General features: G+C 37.9%; 1 protein-coding gene and 1 long non-coding RNA gene across 2 annotated transcripts in view; both read right to left on the reverse strand.

Moving 5' to 3' along the window:
• Positions 1–2,069: 2,069 nt before the first annotated feature.
• LOC138330785 (neurotrypsin-like) overlaps positions 2,070–16,581 on the reverse strand; it is a 25,990-nt gene continuing 11,478 nt past the window's right edge. The window contains exons 3-8 of the mRNA XM_069278305.1: positions 16,499–16,581; positions 16,084–16,265; positions 15,482–15,626; positions 14,968–15,146; positions 2,353–2,487; positions 2,070–2,083 (exon numbers count right to left, since the gene is read on the reverse strand). The exon at positions 16,499–16,581 is cut by the window's right edge and continues 62 nt beyond it. Of these exons, the coding sequence (XP_069134406.1) occupies positions 2,070–2,083; positions 2,353–2,487; positions 14,968–15,146; positions 15,482–15,626; positions 16,084–16,265; positions 16,499–16,581 (738 nt within the window). The remainder of the gene's footprint in view (positions 2,084–2,352; positions 2,488–14,967; positions 15,147–15,481; positions 15,627–16,083; positions 16,266–16,498) is intronic.
• Positions 10,095–10,658, reverse strand: LOC138332383 (uncharacterized). The gene is made up of 2 exons (XR_011209828.1): positions 10,549–10,658; positions 10,095–10,184 (listed from the first exon to the last, which is right to left on the reverse strand). It is a non-coding gene; the product is annotated as an uncharacterized lncRNA (long non-coding RNA).

Raw genomic sequence — 16,581 nt, forward strand, 5'->3', positions numbered from 1 at the left:
CAGGTATTATCAAATCGTAAAACAAGTGTGCGCTGCCATAAAGTAAAAAATAAAATACTTCGGCGAATAAATGACAAGATTGCTAACCCTCTGTATTATCTACATGTACTAACACAAATATCTAAAAAGCCAACAGAAATACATTGAAAATTGACATTGGCAGGAGAAAGCAACTCCTGGATATAGGCAAAAACATGCACACATCATTTTGTACAGCAGTGAAGTACTACGTAGCCCGTACCAACTGTCAACTGTCACAATAGGGTAGTCCGCGTTTGATTGGTGGATGTCTGATTATATCACCTGTCACTCACAACCACATAGGCATCTGATTGGTTCTCGCTGCATAGTGTATACGTCACGCTCGATGGCTCAATCCATGACCGCAAAGCGATAAATAAATATGAATACTGAATAATTGATGATATATCATATCAGAAATATATCTTATATACATGTATATATATATGTTTCTGATTATAGTAATTATCCAAGATTTATAAGTGATTATTCATATACGTCCTTGTAATTATCATACTATAAGAAAAAAACGAGTAAAACTTGTCTTTATTGGCACGTAAGGCATATTTGTAAAAATTAATAACGTTTTATGTTGCGATTACATAGTGAATATTTTGTAAATTAGCTGAATATGTCAGCATCAAGAAATCTTCAGTATTATGTGTTATCAATCTTTATTTGAGGACAACTAAAATATATCCTTGAATAAATATTTTGAAAGTTTAATCATATGGATGTATTTTTATACATTATTTACAATGGCATATCGAAAAAAGAACTAATCAAAAACAAGGATTATAATGAATGAACACAAATAAATTCTTGTCAAAAGTAATACATAATGTCAGAAATGATATTTCTGATAATTGCTCGATTTCGGATATTCAATTCTTTGTGAGTTTTTGGTCAATGTAATCATTATTTGATATACATATGATGATAATTTTTATGACCAATAAACGTACTGTATCACTTTGTAGATTATTGCTTAAAAGAGAGATTTAGAACTAGTATGATATATACAATCTGATGTTTTTTCTGGATAAAAGAAATGTGCAAAATCACGTATAATTTTGAACTGAAATACCGTAATAAATTTTTAATTATGAAGATAGGCCTATCCTAAATTGTAGTCATATAATCATAGTATTCAGAAACTAAATTTGAGTCGATATACAGATACAAATTGAGCAAATTTGAGGGCGGTATCTCGGTACTGTGGCCGACTTTTATGTAGTTTCTGACCATCATTGTCAAGGAAATTAAACAGATACTTTTCAATAATATATTTTTTTAGTCCCATGTACGTCATGCGAGTATGCCAAAAATGAAACGAGGTACTTCGACAACGGTATCGTTTTAACCCAGAAGATACTTTACGAGATTCTTCCTTGGAGATGTGTGCCTCTAAGGACACTTGCAGTTTTTTTGTCTTTAATTTTTTAATTGCGCGTTTATCTTTAGTTAATGTAAACAAGATTGAACAATTTATAAGGCCCATATAGTCCGTATCTATTTCACAGTTATATTTTTATAATTTCAGAAGCAAATGTTGAAAAAAAATCCTGTTGTAGAATCAATGCCATATATTTATAGTGCCTATAAATCAGAGAAGTTTCAAACTGATGTATGATACAATTTGATTCAGGATTTAGTTTTAGATAAATAAACAAATAATATTTAAACAGTACTATCGCTAACAGTGGGGGGGTTCCCCTCTTAGGATCAAAACAAGCACGAAGTTATCCGATCATAGTTTAAAAAAATGTCGTTGCCGGAGAGTGCAACCGTCATGTCGACTACACAGTAAACTAACGTCTAACGTCATGTCCGGAACACTTCCGAAAAACAGAGTTCACTGAACTTTCTCCCGACTTTCCGTTACGGGCATATAATCGTAACTTTCTATTGGCGACCTGAACATTTTAAAATGAAATGAAGGGGCAAGTTCACAAGTAACTCAACTTTCCTCAGCAAACTGCCTGTATCCAATTGTTTATTGATTAAAAAAAACATATAGTAAGTATTCCTTTTAATATATCTCTAATTTACAACTTTCTATCTACAAATACAAACTCAATATCATTTTTTCTTGCGTCTACAAGCTTGAAATATTGTAGAAGGTATTTGTCACAGATCTGAATAATGTGGCAGGGTTCCAATCAAATGGAACTAATTCCAATAACAGTATTTATCTAAAACAATCCGTGACTTGACTCAGTCACTTTATACTGTGAACTTTTGAATTTTCATTTCGAATGAAATTTTACAAAACATCATGTCTCGTTTGTGCATATAGATGCATTGAGCAAAGACAATAACTATACCTACTTAAGACCAAAAGTTTTACAAATAACTCTTGCTTCTTCGTCGCTGAAGTTGTCATCACAAACAGTTCCCCATGTACCGTTTTGTAGGATTTCCAACCGCCGGTGGAACTACCGTGCCCATTTACTAAACGGATTTCTAGAATCACAAATAAATTACCGTACTCATTATGATACTAGATTCTATTTTTTAAGAACAATTACTGACATTGAAATTACAGTGGTACAGTTTCCAGGCACTGGCTGCCGGTCGTTGGTTGGTTGTCAACGGATACCTCGGCTTCGTCAATTAACCTAATATATCCTTGAATTACCCTGGTTGTTAATAGGACGTTAAACTTACTTAATCAAACTAAAATTATTTTTTTTAAATTCAGTTGTCTTATTTCATTTGTTATCGAGATTAGTCAGTGTATGTCACATCATAATGTCACATCATAATATGATGAAGAGTTTACTGACCTGACAGCCTGACAGGAGGCTGGAACAGGGGGGTGAAATCTGCAAACAGAATAAATGAGATTACTATACATGGACACACTATCTATCATTCCAGACATCTTATACAGTGTAGATATAAAGATATGAGACAGTAAATCATAACATTTACCTGCACGCAAACTTCACTTACAACTATTAACAGCATATTTCATTTCACAAGCCCCTGTGCTAACAAGGTGTGAATAACCAACCACTTATAATATGAAATTATGACTAGTTTATAGCAATTCTACAACTAATAACCATAAGGATATATAATTATGTATTATTAAACACAACTTATTACGTAACTTTCTTAGTAAACCATATTTAATGGTATTGTAAACAAACAGACGACACTGATTGACATTTGGCGGGACGGACCCAAGCCGAACCAAAAATTACCAATTTACAGCATAAAATGAGTCGACATATCAATGTAACATAAAAACTAGTATTACAGATACTTCATACATTCATTCTATACACTTACTCTTTTGGGGGCCTACCCATTATGGTAAAATTGACTATTTAGCGTGACTGAGACGCTTCCACATGATACTGTCATGGACGCATGGGAACTTGAAAAGTGAAACTAAAAACCGGAGTCAACCGGAGTCTAAATTCCGGAATTATAATTGTCAGACCAAAAAATCCGGACGAAGACCGTAACACTCCCCCTCTGATTTCATTTGAAATCACTTACATAATACACAATACCTCTGTAACTTCTAATAATAAATGTCAACAAATTGTTACTAGATTATAACACATGAATAATTTCAAGTTTTCAACACAAAACTGTTCAACTTATAATAAGTTTCAATTGGTGAAAGTCACTAGTCTGCTTCCAATAGGGTCACCAACTCAGTCACTGGTCTCACGTACAGAACGCGTTTATTGTCTCTCACTACCGCGATCTCCACCTTGCGCACGACTTCGTCATCACTTGGAAATGTACGTTCCACCACTCCAGAAGGCCACTCATTACGCGAACAATCCCCGTCCTTTAGAAGAACTAGATCTCCAGGTTGAAGGTTTCTTGTATGTCCTTTCCACTTCTTTCGCGCTTGTAACCCATGAAGGTACTCACGTTTCCATCTACTCCAGAATTCTTCAGCTAAGGACTGAACATATTTCCACGTTGATCGCAACGCATCCTTCGTGCTGTAGGGTGGAAATGGATCGACATCACAAGTTGTCTTGCTTGTCAGCAACATGGACGGCGTCAGAAGAGCAGGTGACTCAGGGTCGCTGAACACATCCACTAACGGTCTGTTGTTTACGATGGCAGAAACCTCACATAGGAGAGTGGTCAATACCTCATGAGTGAGATCCTTCCTTTTTTGTTGTAGTAGCATAGCATTCAAAATGTTTTTGGCGACACCTATGAGCCTTTCCCAAGAGCCACCCATATGGGGTGAGTGCGGTGGGTTGAAGATCCACTTAACCTGAGAAGCAGATAAGAAGTCTGCAACTGGACCATCTTCAATGAATTCTGCATCAATGGAGAGATCCTCTGTCGCACCAATAAAATTGGTGCCTCTATCGGACCGGAACTGGGTAACTGTTCCACGCACAGCGATGAACCGTCTTAAGGCGTTGATGAATGATGAGCTTGAGAGTTGTTCGATAACCTCAATATGGATTGCCCTTGTTACGAGACAAGTGAACAACAACGCCCAACGTTTCTGTGTGGCAGATCCTCCTCTGGTACGGCGGAATGTGATAGGCCAAGGACCAAATGTGTCTACCCCTACGTATGAAAATGGAGGCGAGGGTGTACATCTATCCGCTGGAAGGTCTGCCATGTACTGCCAGCCGAGCTGACCGCGTAGTTTCCTGCAGGGAACACAATTACGAATAACAGAGTTCACAATTTTCCTGCAATTGACGACCCAAAATCCACCTGTACGGACGGCTCCTTCCGTAAACTTGCGGCCCTGGTGAAACACCTTCTGATGAAAATGTCGAACAACCAACAGCGTAACATGGTGGTCTTTTGGGAGTATAATAGGGTTTCTCAATCCTGGGTCGATGACGTCGTCGCTGATCTTGTTCAGACGACCTCCAACACGCAGTTGTCCATTGGCGTCAATAAACGGACAGAGTATCCCAAGGGAGCTTGAGTGTGGAATGTCTTTACCCTCATAGATGCATTTGAGTTCTGTACTGAATGCGTCATGTTGGGCGAGTTTGATGATAACGCGTTCACTTTCTTGCAAAAGTCTAGGTTCATCAAATCGTTCAGCTAAGCATTTTCTATCCTTTCGTACACTTGTAGCTAAGAATTTGATGCGAGCCACAACTCGAACAAGCTTTCTCCAATCGGAAAACCTCGAGAATCTCTCAGAAAACACTTCTGATATTTCAGCACTCCGTTCAACTTTATCTTCTGAGCTATCAGTGATGTCCTCAGATTGTTTCGTACGACCCACCAGATGTTCTGTGTTTTCCTCCGAGTGTTCCAATTTGAAGCAACGCACTTCAGGACGAATTTCTTTGTCGTTGTCAGGGTCTACTAAATCAAAATTGTCTGATGTAGTTTGTTCGATATCAGGACCTAGAATCCACTTTGATTGCGACAGTGATGAGGCATCCAAACCCCTGGTAGCAATATCTGCAGGATTGCATTCAGAATGTACGAAGCTCCACTGACTCGGTTTACTGAACAAACGAATCTTGCTCACTCTGTTTCCGACATAAATATAAAATCTCCGACTCTCATTAGAGATATATCCAAGTACAACTTGGCTATCTGAAAAGAACTGAAAGGCATCCCGCTGAATGTCTAGTTGATCACGCACAATTTCTGCAATTTCTGTTGCGAGAACCGCTGCGCACAACTCTAATCGCGGGATTGTATGCCCATGGGTGGGTGCTAGTTTGGCTTTGCCTAGGAGAAAACCAATCTTAGATCTATCTGCATCGTACAGTTTGAGATAGGCGACAGCTGCTATTACATCTTTTGACGCATCAGCAAACACAAGAACTTCTCTCTTCAAGGCGTCGGCGAAAGAGATGTCGCAATAAGCTCGCGGTATACTTAGATTTCCTAAGTGGTGCATTGAGTCGACCCATGTACACCACTTACCATATAGTGATTCTGGCAGAGGGTCATCCCACTCATTGCTTGTGGTGACGGACATCATCTCCCGAAGCAACAGTTTCCCGCAAATAGTGAAAGGCTGGGCGAATCCTAGAGGGTCGTAGATACTGTTGATGGTCGACAACAGACCACGTCGTGTGTAGGCTTTCTCAACATGATTAACGCTGAAGGTAAACACATCTGTCTCTGTGTCCCACAAAAGTCCTAAGCTTCTCTGCGTTGGCAGCGCTTCTGCCGCCAGATCAAGATCTTTAAGTTCCTTAGCAAGGTCTTCCTGTTGAAAGGAATGAAGTACTTCCCTGCTGTTAGATGAAAACTTATGGAGTCTGATCCTTCCATTCTCCTCGAGGGCCTGTTTAGTGCGTTTCACAATGCTGATAGCTTCCGATTCGGTCTTACACGAAAGTAACCCGTCATCAACGTAAAAATCCTTGTTTACAAAGTTAGTTACATCCTCATCTGCATTTTCGACAACTTTGCGTATGCCGTAATTTGCTACTGCAGGAGATGTTGTGTTACCAAACACGTGTCTTGTCATCTGATATACTACTAACGGCTGGCTCAAGTCGTTGTCTTTGTGCCACCAGAAACGCAGAAACCGTCGTTGTCCCTCGGGTACTTGAAAATTGTAAAACATCTGTTCTACATCCATGGTGACTGCAATCTTTTCACGTCGGAACCTAAGTAGGATACCAATCAGGCTGTTCAACATATCAGGGCCTTGTAACAGGATATTGTTTAGCGAAGTGTCCTGGCACATGGCTGACGAGTCAAACACGACACGCACGCTTTCCGGTTTCTTAGGGTGTTGAACCGCGAATAATGGTAAGTACCATTTCTCTGTAGAGTCTGGTAAGACTGGTGCTAACTCAGCATGCTGTCTACTAAGTAGTTTCTCCATGAACTCCAAAACCTTCCTCCGTTTGTCTGGGTTAGAGCTAAGACTGATGTCAAACGACTTCGCTCTTTTAAGAGCCATTCTTTTGTTGTCAGGTAAAAATGGTCTATTCTCCTTGAAAGGCATGGGCGCTTCCCAATGTCCACTGGTAGTTCGTTGAAATCCTGTCCTCATAATATCGAGGAACCGCTTGTCCTCCAGCGACAATCCTGGTTTCTCATCGCCGGGAACTCGTTTGAATATTGGGTCCTCCTTTACAGTGAGTTCACTCTCACATGGCTCCAAGTATGAAGGTCTTCCATTTGCAAACACTGTGGTTTTCCGAACATTGACCTGCTCCGGTAGGTGTGCCTGACCTAAACAAACATTACCAATAATGACCCATCCTAAAGGCAACCTTTGTCCAAACGGCAGCATATCTCCACTGATGCGTTGTTCCAAAACATGATGTGCACAGACTAAGTCTCTTCCTAATAATAGTTCGATCTCAACGCCATCGTCTATTGTAGGAATCTGTGGTGCAATGTCCGCAAGATGGCTGTAGTTCTCCGCTACTGTAGGAGATGGTATTTCGCTGCGATTGCTTGGGAGATCATTGCACTCAATCAGACATGGGGATTCCAATGTACATGATCCGTCAAGAGATTGTATGACAAATCCAGATGCTTGACGGCCGGACATAGTGTAACTTCCGGAACATGACGACAGTATGTATTTGGTCTCGGGACCGGATACACCGAAAGAGTCAAATAAAGCTGTTGTACCCAATGACTTGTTGCTCTGGTCATCGATAAGGCAATAAACCTTACGAGCGCGAGATGGTTGTCCATATGGGAAAATGTTTACAAGCAATATTTTTGCACATGACTTGCTAGTACTGTGAAGAGTACTACAGATTTCGGTGCAGCGTGTTTCGACGATTTTCTCCCCTTCACCTTTTCCCTGTGATTCTTGAGACTTCTCCCCCTCATGCTGTTTTCTAGCTTCCAAATCACCATGGAGAATACCGATGTGATCGTTTGAAGCACAAATGTCACATTTGATAATTTCTTTACACGCTTTGCGTGTATGACGCCTCTGTCCACAACACCTTAAACAGTAACCGTTCTTGTAAAGAAAATCTTTTCGATCTTTCATTGTCTTATTTAGGAATTTCCGACAGTCTTTAAGCAAATGGTTAGATTTCTCCCCATGAAGAGGACATTTCCCTCCATTGTTATCCTGCAAAACATCTGTCTTTTTTGAGGACACGCTTTGTTGAGGTACACGGGGTGATTGCTTCGATTTTACATTTGAGATTTCCAAATCATAGCTGGGGTCGTTCCTTAGACGAGCTAGATCATGCAAGTACTTCTTTAATACTGAAAAGGGTACCTGTGATACTCTATGAGTTTCCTTATATCGAAAGCACTGACCAGCCCATTTCTCGCGATAACGTTTTGGCAGTTTTCTAACAAAGTCGTTCATTCCACTAGAAGTGTCGTAATGTGAGAAGACTGGTCCTAAAATGGAGTCACTTTTGATAGATTCAACCTCTGCTGATAAATCATACAGATCATAAAAGCGCTTCGAATCACTTTCCTTAAGGTCAGGAAATTGGTGTATCCTTCGCTTCAAAGCTGTCTCTATAACTTCGGCACTGCCAAACTCACTGTCCAAACGTTTCCAGATTTCCTCGACCGCCTTCTGAGGGTTTCTAGGATTGGTTGCACGTATGTTTTCTGCTCGACGTTTTGAGTCATTCCCAAGATGATTAAGGAGCAAATCTAAATGTTCTAAGACTGAAGCGCCAATCTCCTTCATAACATTTAAAAACCCATATTTCCACGTAAGGTATCTTGCAGGTTCATCAGTAAATTGGCAAAGTCTCTTAGGCAGGAGTTGATTCTTAGCCACTAGTTTTGCCAGTTCCAATGCCTCAGATCTAGTATTGGGTGTAAATACAGCTGCAGAAGGGTTTAGAATATTCATGGAACTAGATTGGATTCCAGGCTGTGACAACATATCGGACTGAGGCAATATGTTGGGCTGTGACGCGATGTTAGGCCGTGACGCGATATCAGGCTGCTGTGATCGGTGACGATGTCAGGCTGTGACGCATGTCACTGTGACTATGTCAGCTGTGACGCTGATGTCAGGCTGTGACGCAATGTCAGGCTGTGACGTCAACTGTCTTAGGCTGTGACGCATATCAGGCGTGAGTATTGTCGAGACATGACGTAATAACAGGCCGTGATGTAATGACGGAACGATGTTAGGCTGCGATGAGATAACAGGACGCGACATAATGTCAGGCTGTACAGTAATTCGATTATTATCCTCTACATAATGTAATGTGTGAAGACTAGCTGATTTTGGTCCGACGTAACTTCCTCGCTTAGCTACAGAGTCTTTCTTACTGCTGTTTGTTGAGTAATCAAAGTCAAAGACCTTTTGAATTGCACTGAGGCCATTCTCGGCTTCTTCCAATTCCCTTTTCACATTTAACATGTTCCTTTGTACCTTCAAATCTGCCTCTTGTTTCACTAACTCTGCCTCCTCTTGTGCAAACTTCATGCGAGACCTTGCCCTCTCCACTTTTGTGGTATGTTTAATCAACATTTCTGTTAGACGACTAGATGTAGACATCCCACTTCTTTGTGAATGTTTACTAGATACTTGTGATCTGGTAGGCAATATGGATTTCATATGTTCTATGTAGTACTCTACTTTATCACGCAAGGCTGACAGATTGAGTTGATGCGCAGACTCCTCATTTGCACTTTGTTCGGTACGAGTTCCTTGTAAGAATAATTCAAACTTCTTAGATTTCCTTTCATAGCGAACAAGGAGTTTTTGTAGATCATCAATAATTTGCTGACTCTGAGAAAGATCCACCTTCTGTGATGACTGTATGATATAATCAATGTCTTTTTTAATTTTCAATAATTTTGTTGTGTGACGAGACACAGTCTCTTCATACAAGGCGATACCTGATTCTGTCATTTTCCTACTGGCTCTAACTTCCATAAGTAACCGTTAATACCATATGTAGCAGTTATATATATAATAGGACATATATATAATAGGACAGTAGGACACACTCACATCTAATGGCCAATGAAAGTTCACTGCAGACTGAGTTTGAAGAGTTTTTCACTGCAGGCTAGTTATCAAGTAATTTCACTTCATGCTGATTTCAGAGGAATTTCCCTGCAGGCCGATTTCAAAGAATTTATTTCACTGTGCTGTCTGGGCAAAAATAAGTTCTACTAGCAGAGACAGTCTAACTTCTTTATTCGTATGCGCACATACACAAACCCCACTAGGTAAATATAGCCTGACAGGAGGCTGGAACAGGGGGTGAAATCTGCAAACAGAATAAATGAGATTACTATACATGGACACTATCTATCATTCCAGACATCTTATACAGTGTAGATATAAAGATATGAGACAGTAAATCATAACATTTACCTGCACGCAAACTTCACTTACAACTATTAACAGCATATTTCATTTCACAAGCCCCTGTGCTAACAAGGTGTGAATAACCAACCACTTATAATATGAAATTATGACTAGTTTATAGCAATTCTACAACTAATAACCATAAGGATATATAATTATGTATTATTAAACACAACTTATTACGTAACTTTCTTAGTTAACCACATTTAATGGTATTGCAGATAGTATTGCAGATACTTCATACATTCATTTTATACACTTACTCTTTTGGGGGCCTACCCATTATGGTAGAATTGACTATTTAGCGTGACTGAGACGCTTCCACATGATACTGTCATGGACGCATGGGAACTTGAAAAGTGAAACTAAAACCCGGAGTTCAACCGGAGTCTAAATTCCGGAATTTAATTGCGTTGGTAATAATGATGACAATCAATAATTATATTGAAATGATGCCATTACTATTCCTTCTGACATTATCTACTTTTTTAGTAATTGATTATTAGGTTGATAAACGGACAACTAAATTGCTTTTATTTGGCTTAAGAGTAATGAATATAAGAGACCGAATTGCGGTATTGCTATGGTAACCTGATAAAATTGCATTATTTCTTATATCGTTTTAAAAAAATCTGACGTGTATAGATAAATATGGGTTAGTAAGCGATAACGTGTTGATTCAAACTGGTGAAAAATGTTGACCTTTAAGCAAAATATTGGATTTTCGTGAACTCCGCTTAAACTTCTTGGTAGTTAAGGGGTTAAGTAAAAATGGCATACAGTAAAACCCCTATAACTCGAACAGCAGGGGACCATATTAATAATTCGAGGAATACAGGGTATTCGACTCATCCGAGGTTGGTCATGATCGACCGTTGACAGTCAACATGTCCGGTCTCCCTATGACAAACAATACATTGTAATGACATTTTAATTATCGTAATTTCAGCATTTTGGATTTTTTATGAAAGTGTTTTTTGATAGCAATATCAAGTTGAAAAAAATATGTATTACATAAAATGAGGGTTTGAAAATACTGACGACAAAGTAAATCTAATGTAAACGATCGTCAAACTTGGTACAAAATACCATATTGGTTTAAAACAGACAATGGGTACAATTTCGATGATTTAATTATAAAATCATTTAACACATTTACAAAATAAATACACACTAAAAAGTTATTAACCAGCATAGTTACGAACAAACAACGATAACCTATGTCTACCTTGTAAAAGCGTTACACGTGTTCACGAGGAAAGTTACGAAAATACAATATGCGGGAAAAGATACGGAACGCACTGATAAAAACGAACATGGGTCAATGTGATTTGTACGTAGCAATATCAAATTTTGGTATCGTTTATATCTTTTGAAAAAAAAACACAGAAACTAAAAAAAAAATTGAACTTATATAGGAAGTCGGACGTCAGCGATTTCTTCCGACTCTTTTGTCATTTCACAATGCGTACTTTCTATTTTCGTATTTAAGCGAAGATTATTACGAGAGAGACATCGATTATTTAATGCCTTTTCTGAAATATTCAAATAAAGTTTGCATCAAACAACGACTGGCGATCGTGAAGGTAGGTAATACAGACACCGTTAATCCCTTAATTACCGAAAGGCTGGTTACGGAAAAAGTGCAAAAAATGAAAACCTAAAAATAGCAAAAGGCACTACTAGACCATAAGAACAATGTGTCTATGAAGTTTCATGGAAATATCTCGGCTGGTTTTAGAGTTGTGCTCCGGAAACGATTCTTACACAAAAATCTGCCATTTTCAGCATTGTTTCCATGGTTACGGAAAAAGTGCAAAAAATGAAAACCTAAAAATAGCAAAAGGCACTACTAGACCATAAAAAGAATGTGTCTATGAAGTTTCGTCGAAATATCTCTGCTGGTTTTAGAGTTATGCTCCGGAAATGAACCTGGTACAAAAATATGATATTTTCAGCAATGTTTCCATGGTTACGGAAAAAGAGCAAAAAATGAAAACCTAAAAATAGCAAAAGGCACTACTAGACCATAAGAACAATGTGTCTATGAAGTTTCATGGAAATATCTCTGCTGGTTTTAGAGTTATGCTCCGGAAATGAACCTGGTACAAAAATATGATATTTTCAGCAATGTTTCCATGGTTACGGAAAAAGAGCAGAAAATGAAAACCTAAAAATAGCAAAAGGCACTACTAGACCATAAGAACAATGTGTCTATGAAGTTTCGTGGAAATATCTCAACTGGTTTTAGAGTTATGCTCCGGAAACCATTCGTACGGACGGACGGACGAACGGACGGGCGGGCGGAACCCATTTGTATATCCCCCGCCAACTTCGTTGGGCGGGGGATAATAATGCATAATAATGTCACACATTTTTACACAACATTTACAATTAAAAAATATTCTTCATTAGTAAAAATGCCCAGCCATTAATTGGCTTATGAGACACGAATGTAATAAAATTATGAACAATATATGTGAATAAAACAACATTATCAGTTAAAGTTACATGTATAATAAGTCAAAATTACTATTATAGAGATCGCCTGCTCCTCATCGCTAAAAAGATATATTTAGCAAGACTAACTTGTAAAACATCACAATTCATTAAAAAGATAAGTTGATTATCAGAAGACATACTTTCAAAATGTTCACATAAAACAGTTACTCTATCAATTATGTAAGTTTTCCTTAAATCACAATACGCTTTACAGTTAAAAATAAAATGAACATAATGCATCCCAATTCTCCTGTAAGATATCGTTCCAGTAAAGTTTATATAACGACTTGCGTTTGTAACTATTATACGAGTTCTGTGTACGTAAGTGTACACGGTATGATAAGATACATCATAAGATATATACTACAGTTTTGTTAATGTTTAATTTATATAAAATGTTGTACACTAGTGGAAGAGGGAAAGGGTTGATATAGGCACTGCCTGTTACCCAATCCCATTGTGTATAATTTATATAAAATAAAATATTTTTAATTGAATTGATATGCAAAATAGTTCCTGCCAATTTAAGCAAGGTGAAGCAGCTGTGATGCTGATCATGAGTCGGCTTATGTCATCAAGTCAATGGTTCCGTTCTGTTATCCCAATTAATGTCTGTATATTCTAAAATTGGTCTGATATAGGAGAGATACAAAGTTCTTGGTGAGTTTCCATCTAGTTTATGTTTCAATGTTCGTAATAAGTTCTGTCTTGATGAAACTTTTTCACAAATATTAAAGATGTGATCCGACCATGATCCTTTTATTTCATCAGCTCATGAAGAAATTATCGTCATCATCAAAGAACTCTGCATGTGTTACTGTCAGTAAAAGGTCATCATCATTATCAATACAGAGATGTGTCATCAGCAAATATTTTTATATAAGATATTACATTATCTGTTAAGTCATTTATAAACAATAGGAAAAGAAAAGACAAAGTAATGAACCTTGCGGTACTCAAACATTTATCGGTTTTTCATTAGATTACCGGGTAATTGATATTCGTTTATGAATATGAGTTGTTTTCTGTCAGATAAGTAGGCTTCAAACCAATCATACAGTTTACCTTTAATTCCATATTTTTTTCATCTTATACATTAAGTTTTAATGCCTTGCTCGATCAAAAGCTTACATCACAGAAAATAGATGAAAATAGTGATCGATCCTATCAACAAAGGGAGGAAACATCTTCACTTATAAGAGAAACCCCTCCACTAAGTGTTTAAAAGGGTCAATTTATGATATTTCAGATCATATCTGACATTATTTGTTTCTCCTAAATATTGCCATATCAGAAGAAATCCTCTGAATTAAAGAGGAAGATTCTCATCCTTGAAAACTGAAAAAACACAGTCAAGTATAGATCAATAATAAACTGTAAATTCGACAATTCTAGTACAGATGTTATACAAAGTGTATATTAATCTAAATCTAAAAACTAAAATAAGTCAGAAAGTATAAGAAAATGATGAGACAATGAATGATCTAGTATAGTATTTCTATTAAATATTTACACTTATAAAGCTGAGAAATAGCACAAAAATGTATAGCTTAAGACTAAGACAATAAAGTCTACAAATACAAGTCAAGTTGATAATTTAACGTTCTATTCAAATATCATGGCAAGTATGAATTTTTCTGAAGTATGCCTCTTGACAATAACAGTTACTGATTTGCTGATCACCTACCAGGTGAGTTGATTTACCTGAGATTCACCTGTGATCTTGCACTGAGAACAATTTTGAGATAGACTATAACTCCCTATCAACACACCTTAACCCCTATGAAAACACCCCACCCTACCCAGAGTTGGTGTTCGGGGAAGACCCCCTTGATACGACACCTGTATAAACACAGGTCGTGAGCTATTATCCGTGACGGTCGGTGCAGTCAGGTGTGACACAGGTAAACAATTACCAAGGGCCGAACACCTGTTCGACGAATGCATGGGTACATACTATGCATTTGCTCAAACGGGGATATATTTCTGTTCGAGGAATAAGGGGTATTCGACGAATAGCTGTTCGAGCTATCCGGGGTTTTGTTACATAGATTATATATAGGGAGAGACGGTCCGGGACCGTACGACCAGTTCGACGAATAGGGGGTATTCGAGGAATCCGGGTTCGAGTTAGAGGGGTTTTACTGTATTTTAATATCTGGAATGAAATAAGTATTTACCGTTTTTAGCACATGATACTGCAATATCTTCGCTGTGTCCGCAATTATTTGACCCCCAGCCATTAAAGCTGCAGTTCCATATTCGTTCAGGAAAAGGTTGTAGACAGCTTACATCATCCATAAGAATAGGTCCCTTTCCTTGTCCATACACTGCATTTCCATAATAATTCAGTTGGTCCCTGTATATAACATTTCAGTACAGCTTGATACATGTAGTAGTATAATCAATACGTATAGGTGCTATTACACTTATCATACAAAGTTTAGATAAAACCACTAATTCTTCTATTCTTGTTTAACGCACACTTCACTTCTAATTTCTCAGTAACATATTTCAGCATTTGAGTTATCAAAGTTCTCTAAAAACAAAACATTTGAATTGAAATGCGAAAAAACGTAAAGAAATTGAGCATTCATTCTTTCTAAAGATTTCTAATAAAAGTCGATCATCGACTATGAATTTTTTTTTCAATGAACAAATATTATTAGGATTATATAGTGAATGATTTTTTACCTGTAACCAAGCTGACGACAAACCACTCGTGAATTATCACTAGTCCAACCATCATCACATACTGTACCCCAGGAGTTACCATGGTAAACCTCGACCCGTCCAGTCACCTGGTCACTGTGATCTGTTCGGTTGACGAGTCGTATATCTGTAAAATACAGACGAGTAAACATTATGTAAACATTGAACTGACATTGGAGGGATAACAAATGTTAGCTAAATAATAAGTACTATACCGTCCATGGAGTCATGGGGTTAGCTATTCAGGACAGAATCACCTAACAGTTTTATCACCCATGTGTAACAAAGGGTGCGACCTGTGTAACAAAGGGTGCGACCTGTGAAGTATGATGAAAATAATCACAGGCATACGTTATCACAAAGAAAACTGCAAATATCCCTCTCTCTGGGGCTAGCATTCGGAGTTATTCTCCTAAATGGGAGACTATGATGTTGTTTAGAATGACATCTTGGTATAAAAAAGTCTCTTTAATAAACTAACTAATCTTTTGTAGTTTATTTACTATTCTTATCAACATTCCATATATTCCATCTAATGGATTTACCTGAACTATAAGTCACCTGTAAATCATACGAACACATACCTACGAACGTGCACGTCACCCCTGCGTCCTCATTATGGCCACAGTTATTGGTCCCCCAACTTAGATGATGACAGTTAGAAATGTCAGTCACGGTGTACCCCAGTGTACAGTTGACATTATCTAACCATATCTGACCACTTCCTTCGCCAAAATGAGCACTGCTGAACGCGGTACCACCCTTTCTGTCAATGCAGTAGTTCGAGATTTTACAGTTAAACATATCTATGCATAAAAAAGTTAGATGGTTTGGTCCGTACAATGTATTTTTTATGGACTTTCTGGTCCGTACAATGTATTTTTTATGGACTTTCTACCGGTAATTTGTAACTCAATGACAGCCTGATTAAATTATTACTCAGTCTTAGAAGCTACTGAAGATATTTCGTAAAATGTGGTTTTACACATATAGGTTTACCTAAAATTGAGCATCCTACATATCACTGACGCGTCATCGTCTGTCCAAAAGTCGTCACACACAGTTCCCCAAGTACCGTTGTA

Source organism: Argopecten irradians, chromosome 9, assembly GCF_041381155.1.
Source record: "Argopecten irradians isolate NY chromosome 9, Ai_NY, whole genome shotgun sequence".
Lineage (NCBI taxonomy): Eukaryota > Metazoa > Mollusca > Bivalvia > Pectinida > Pectinidae > Argopecten > Argopecten irradians.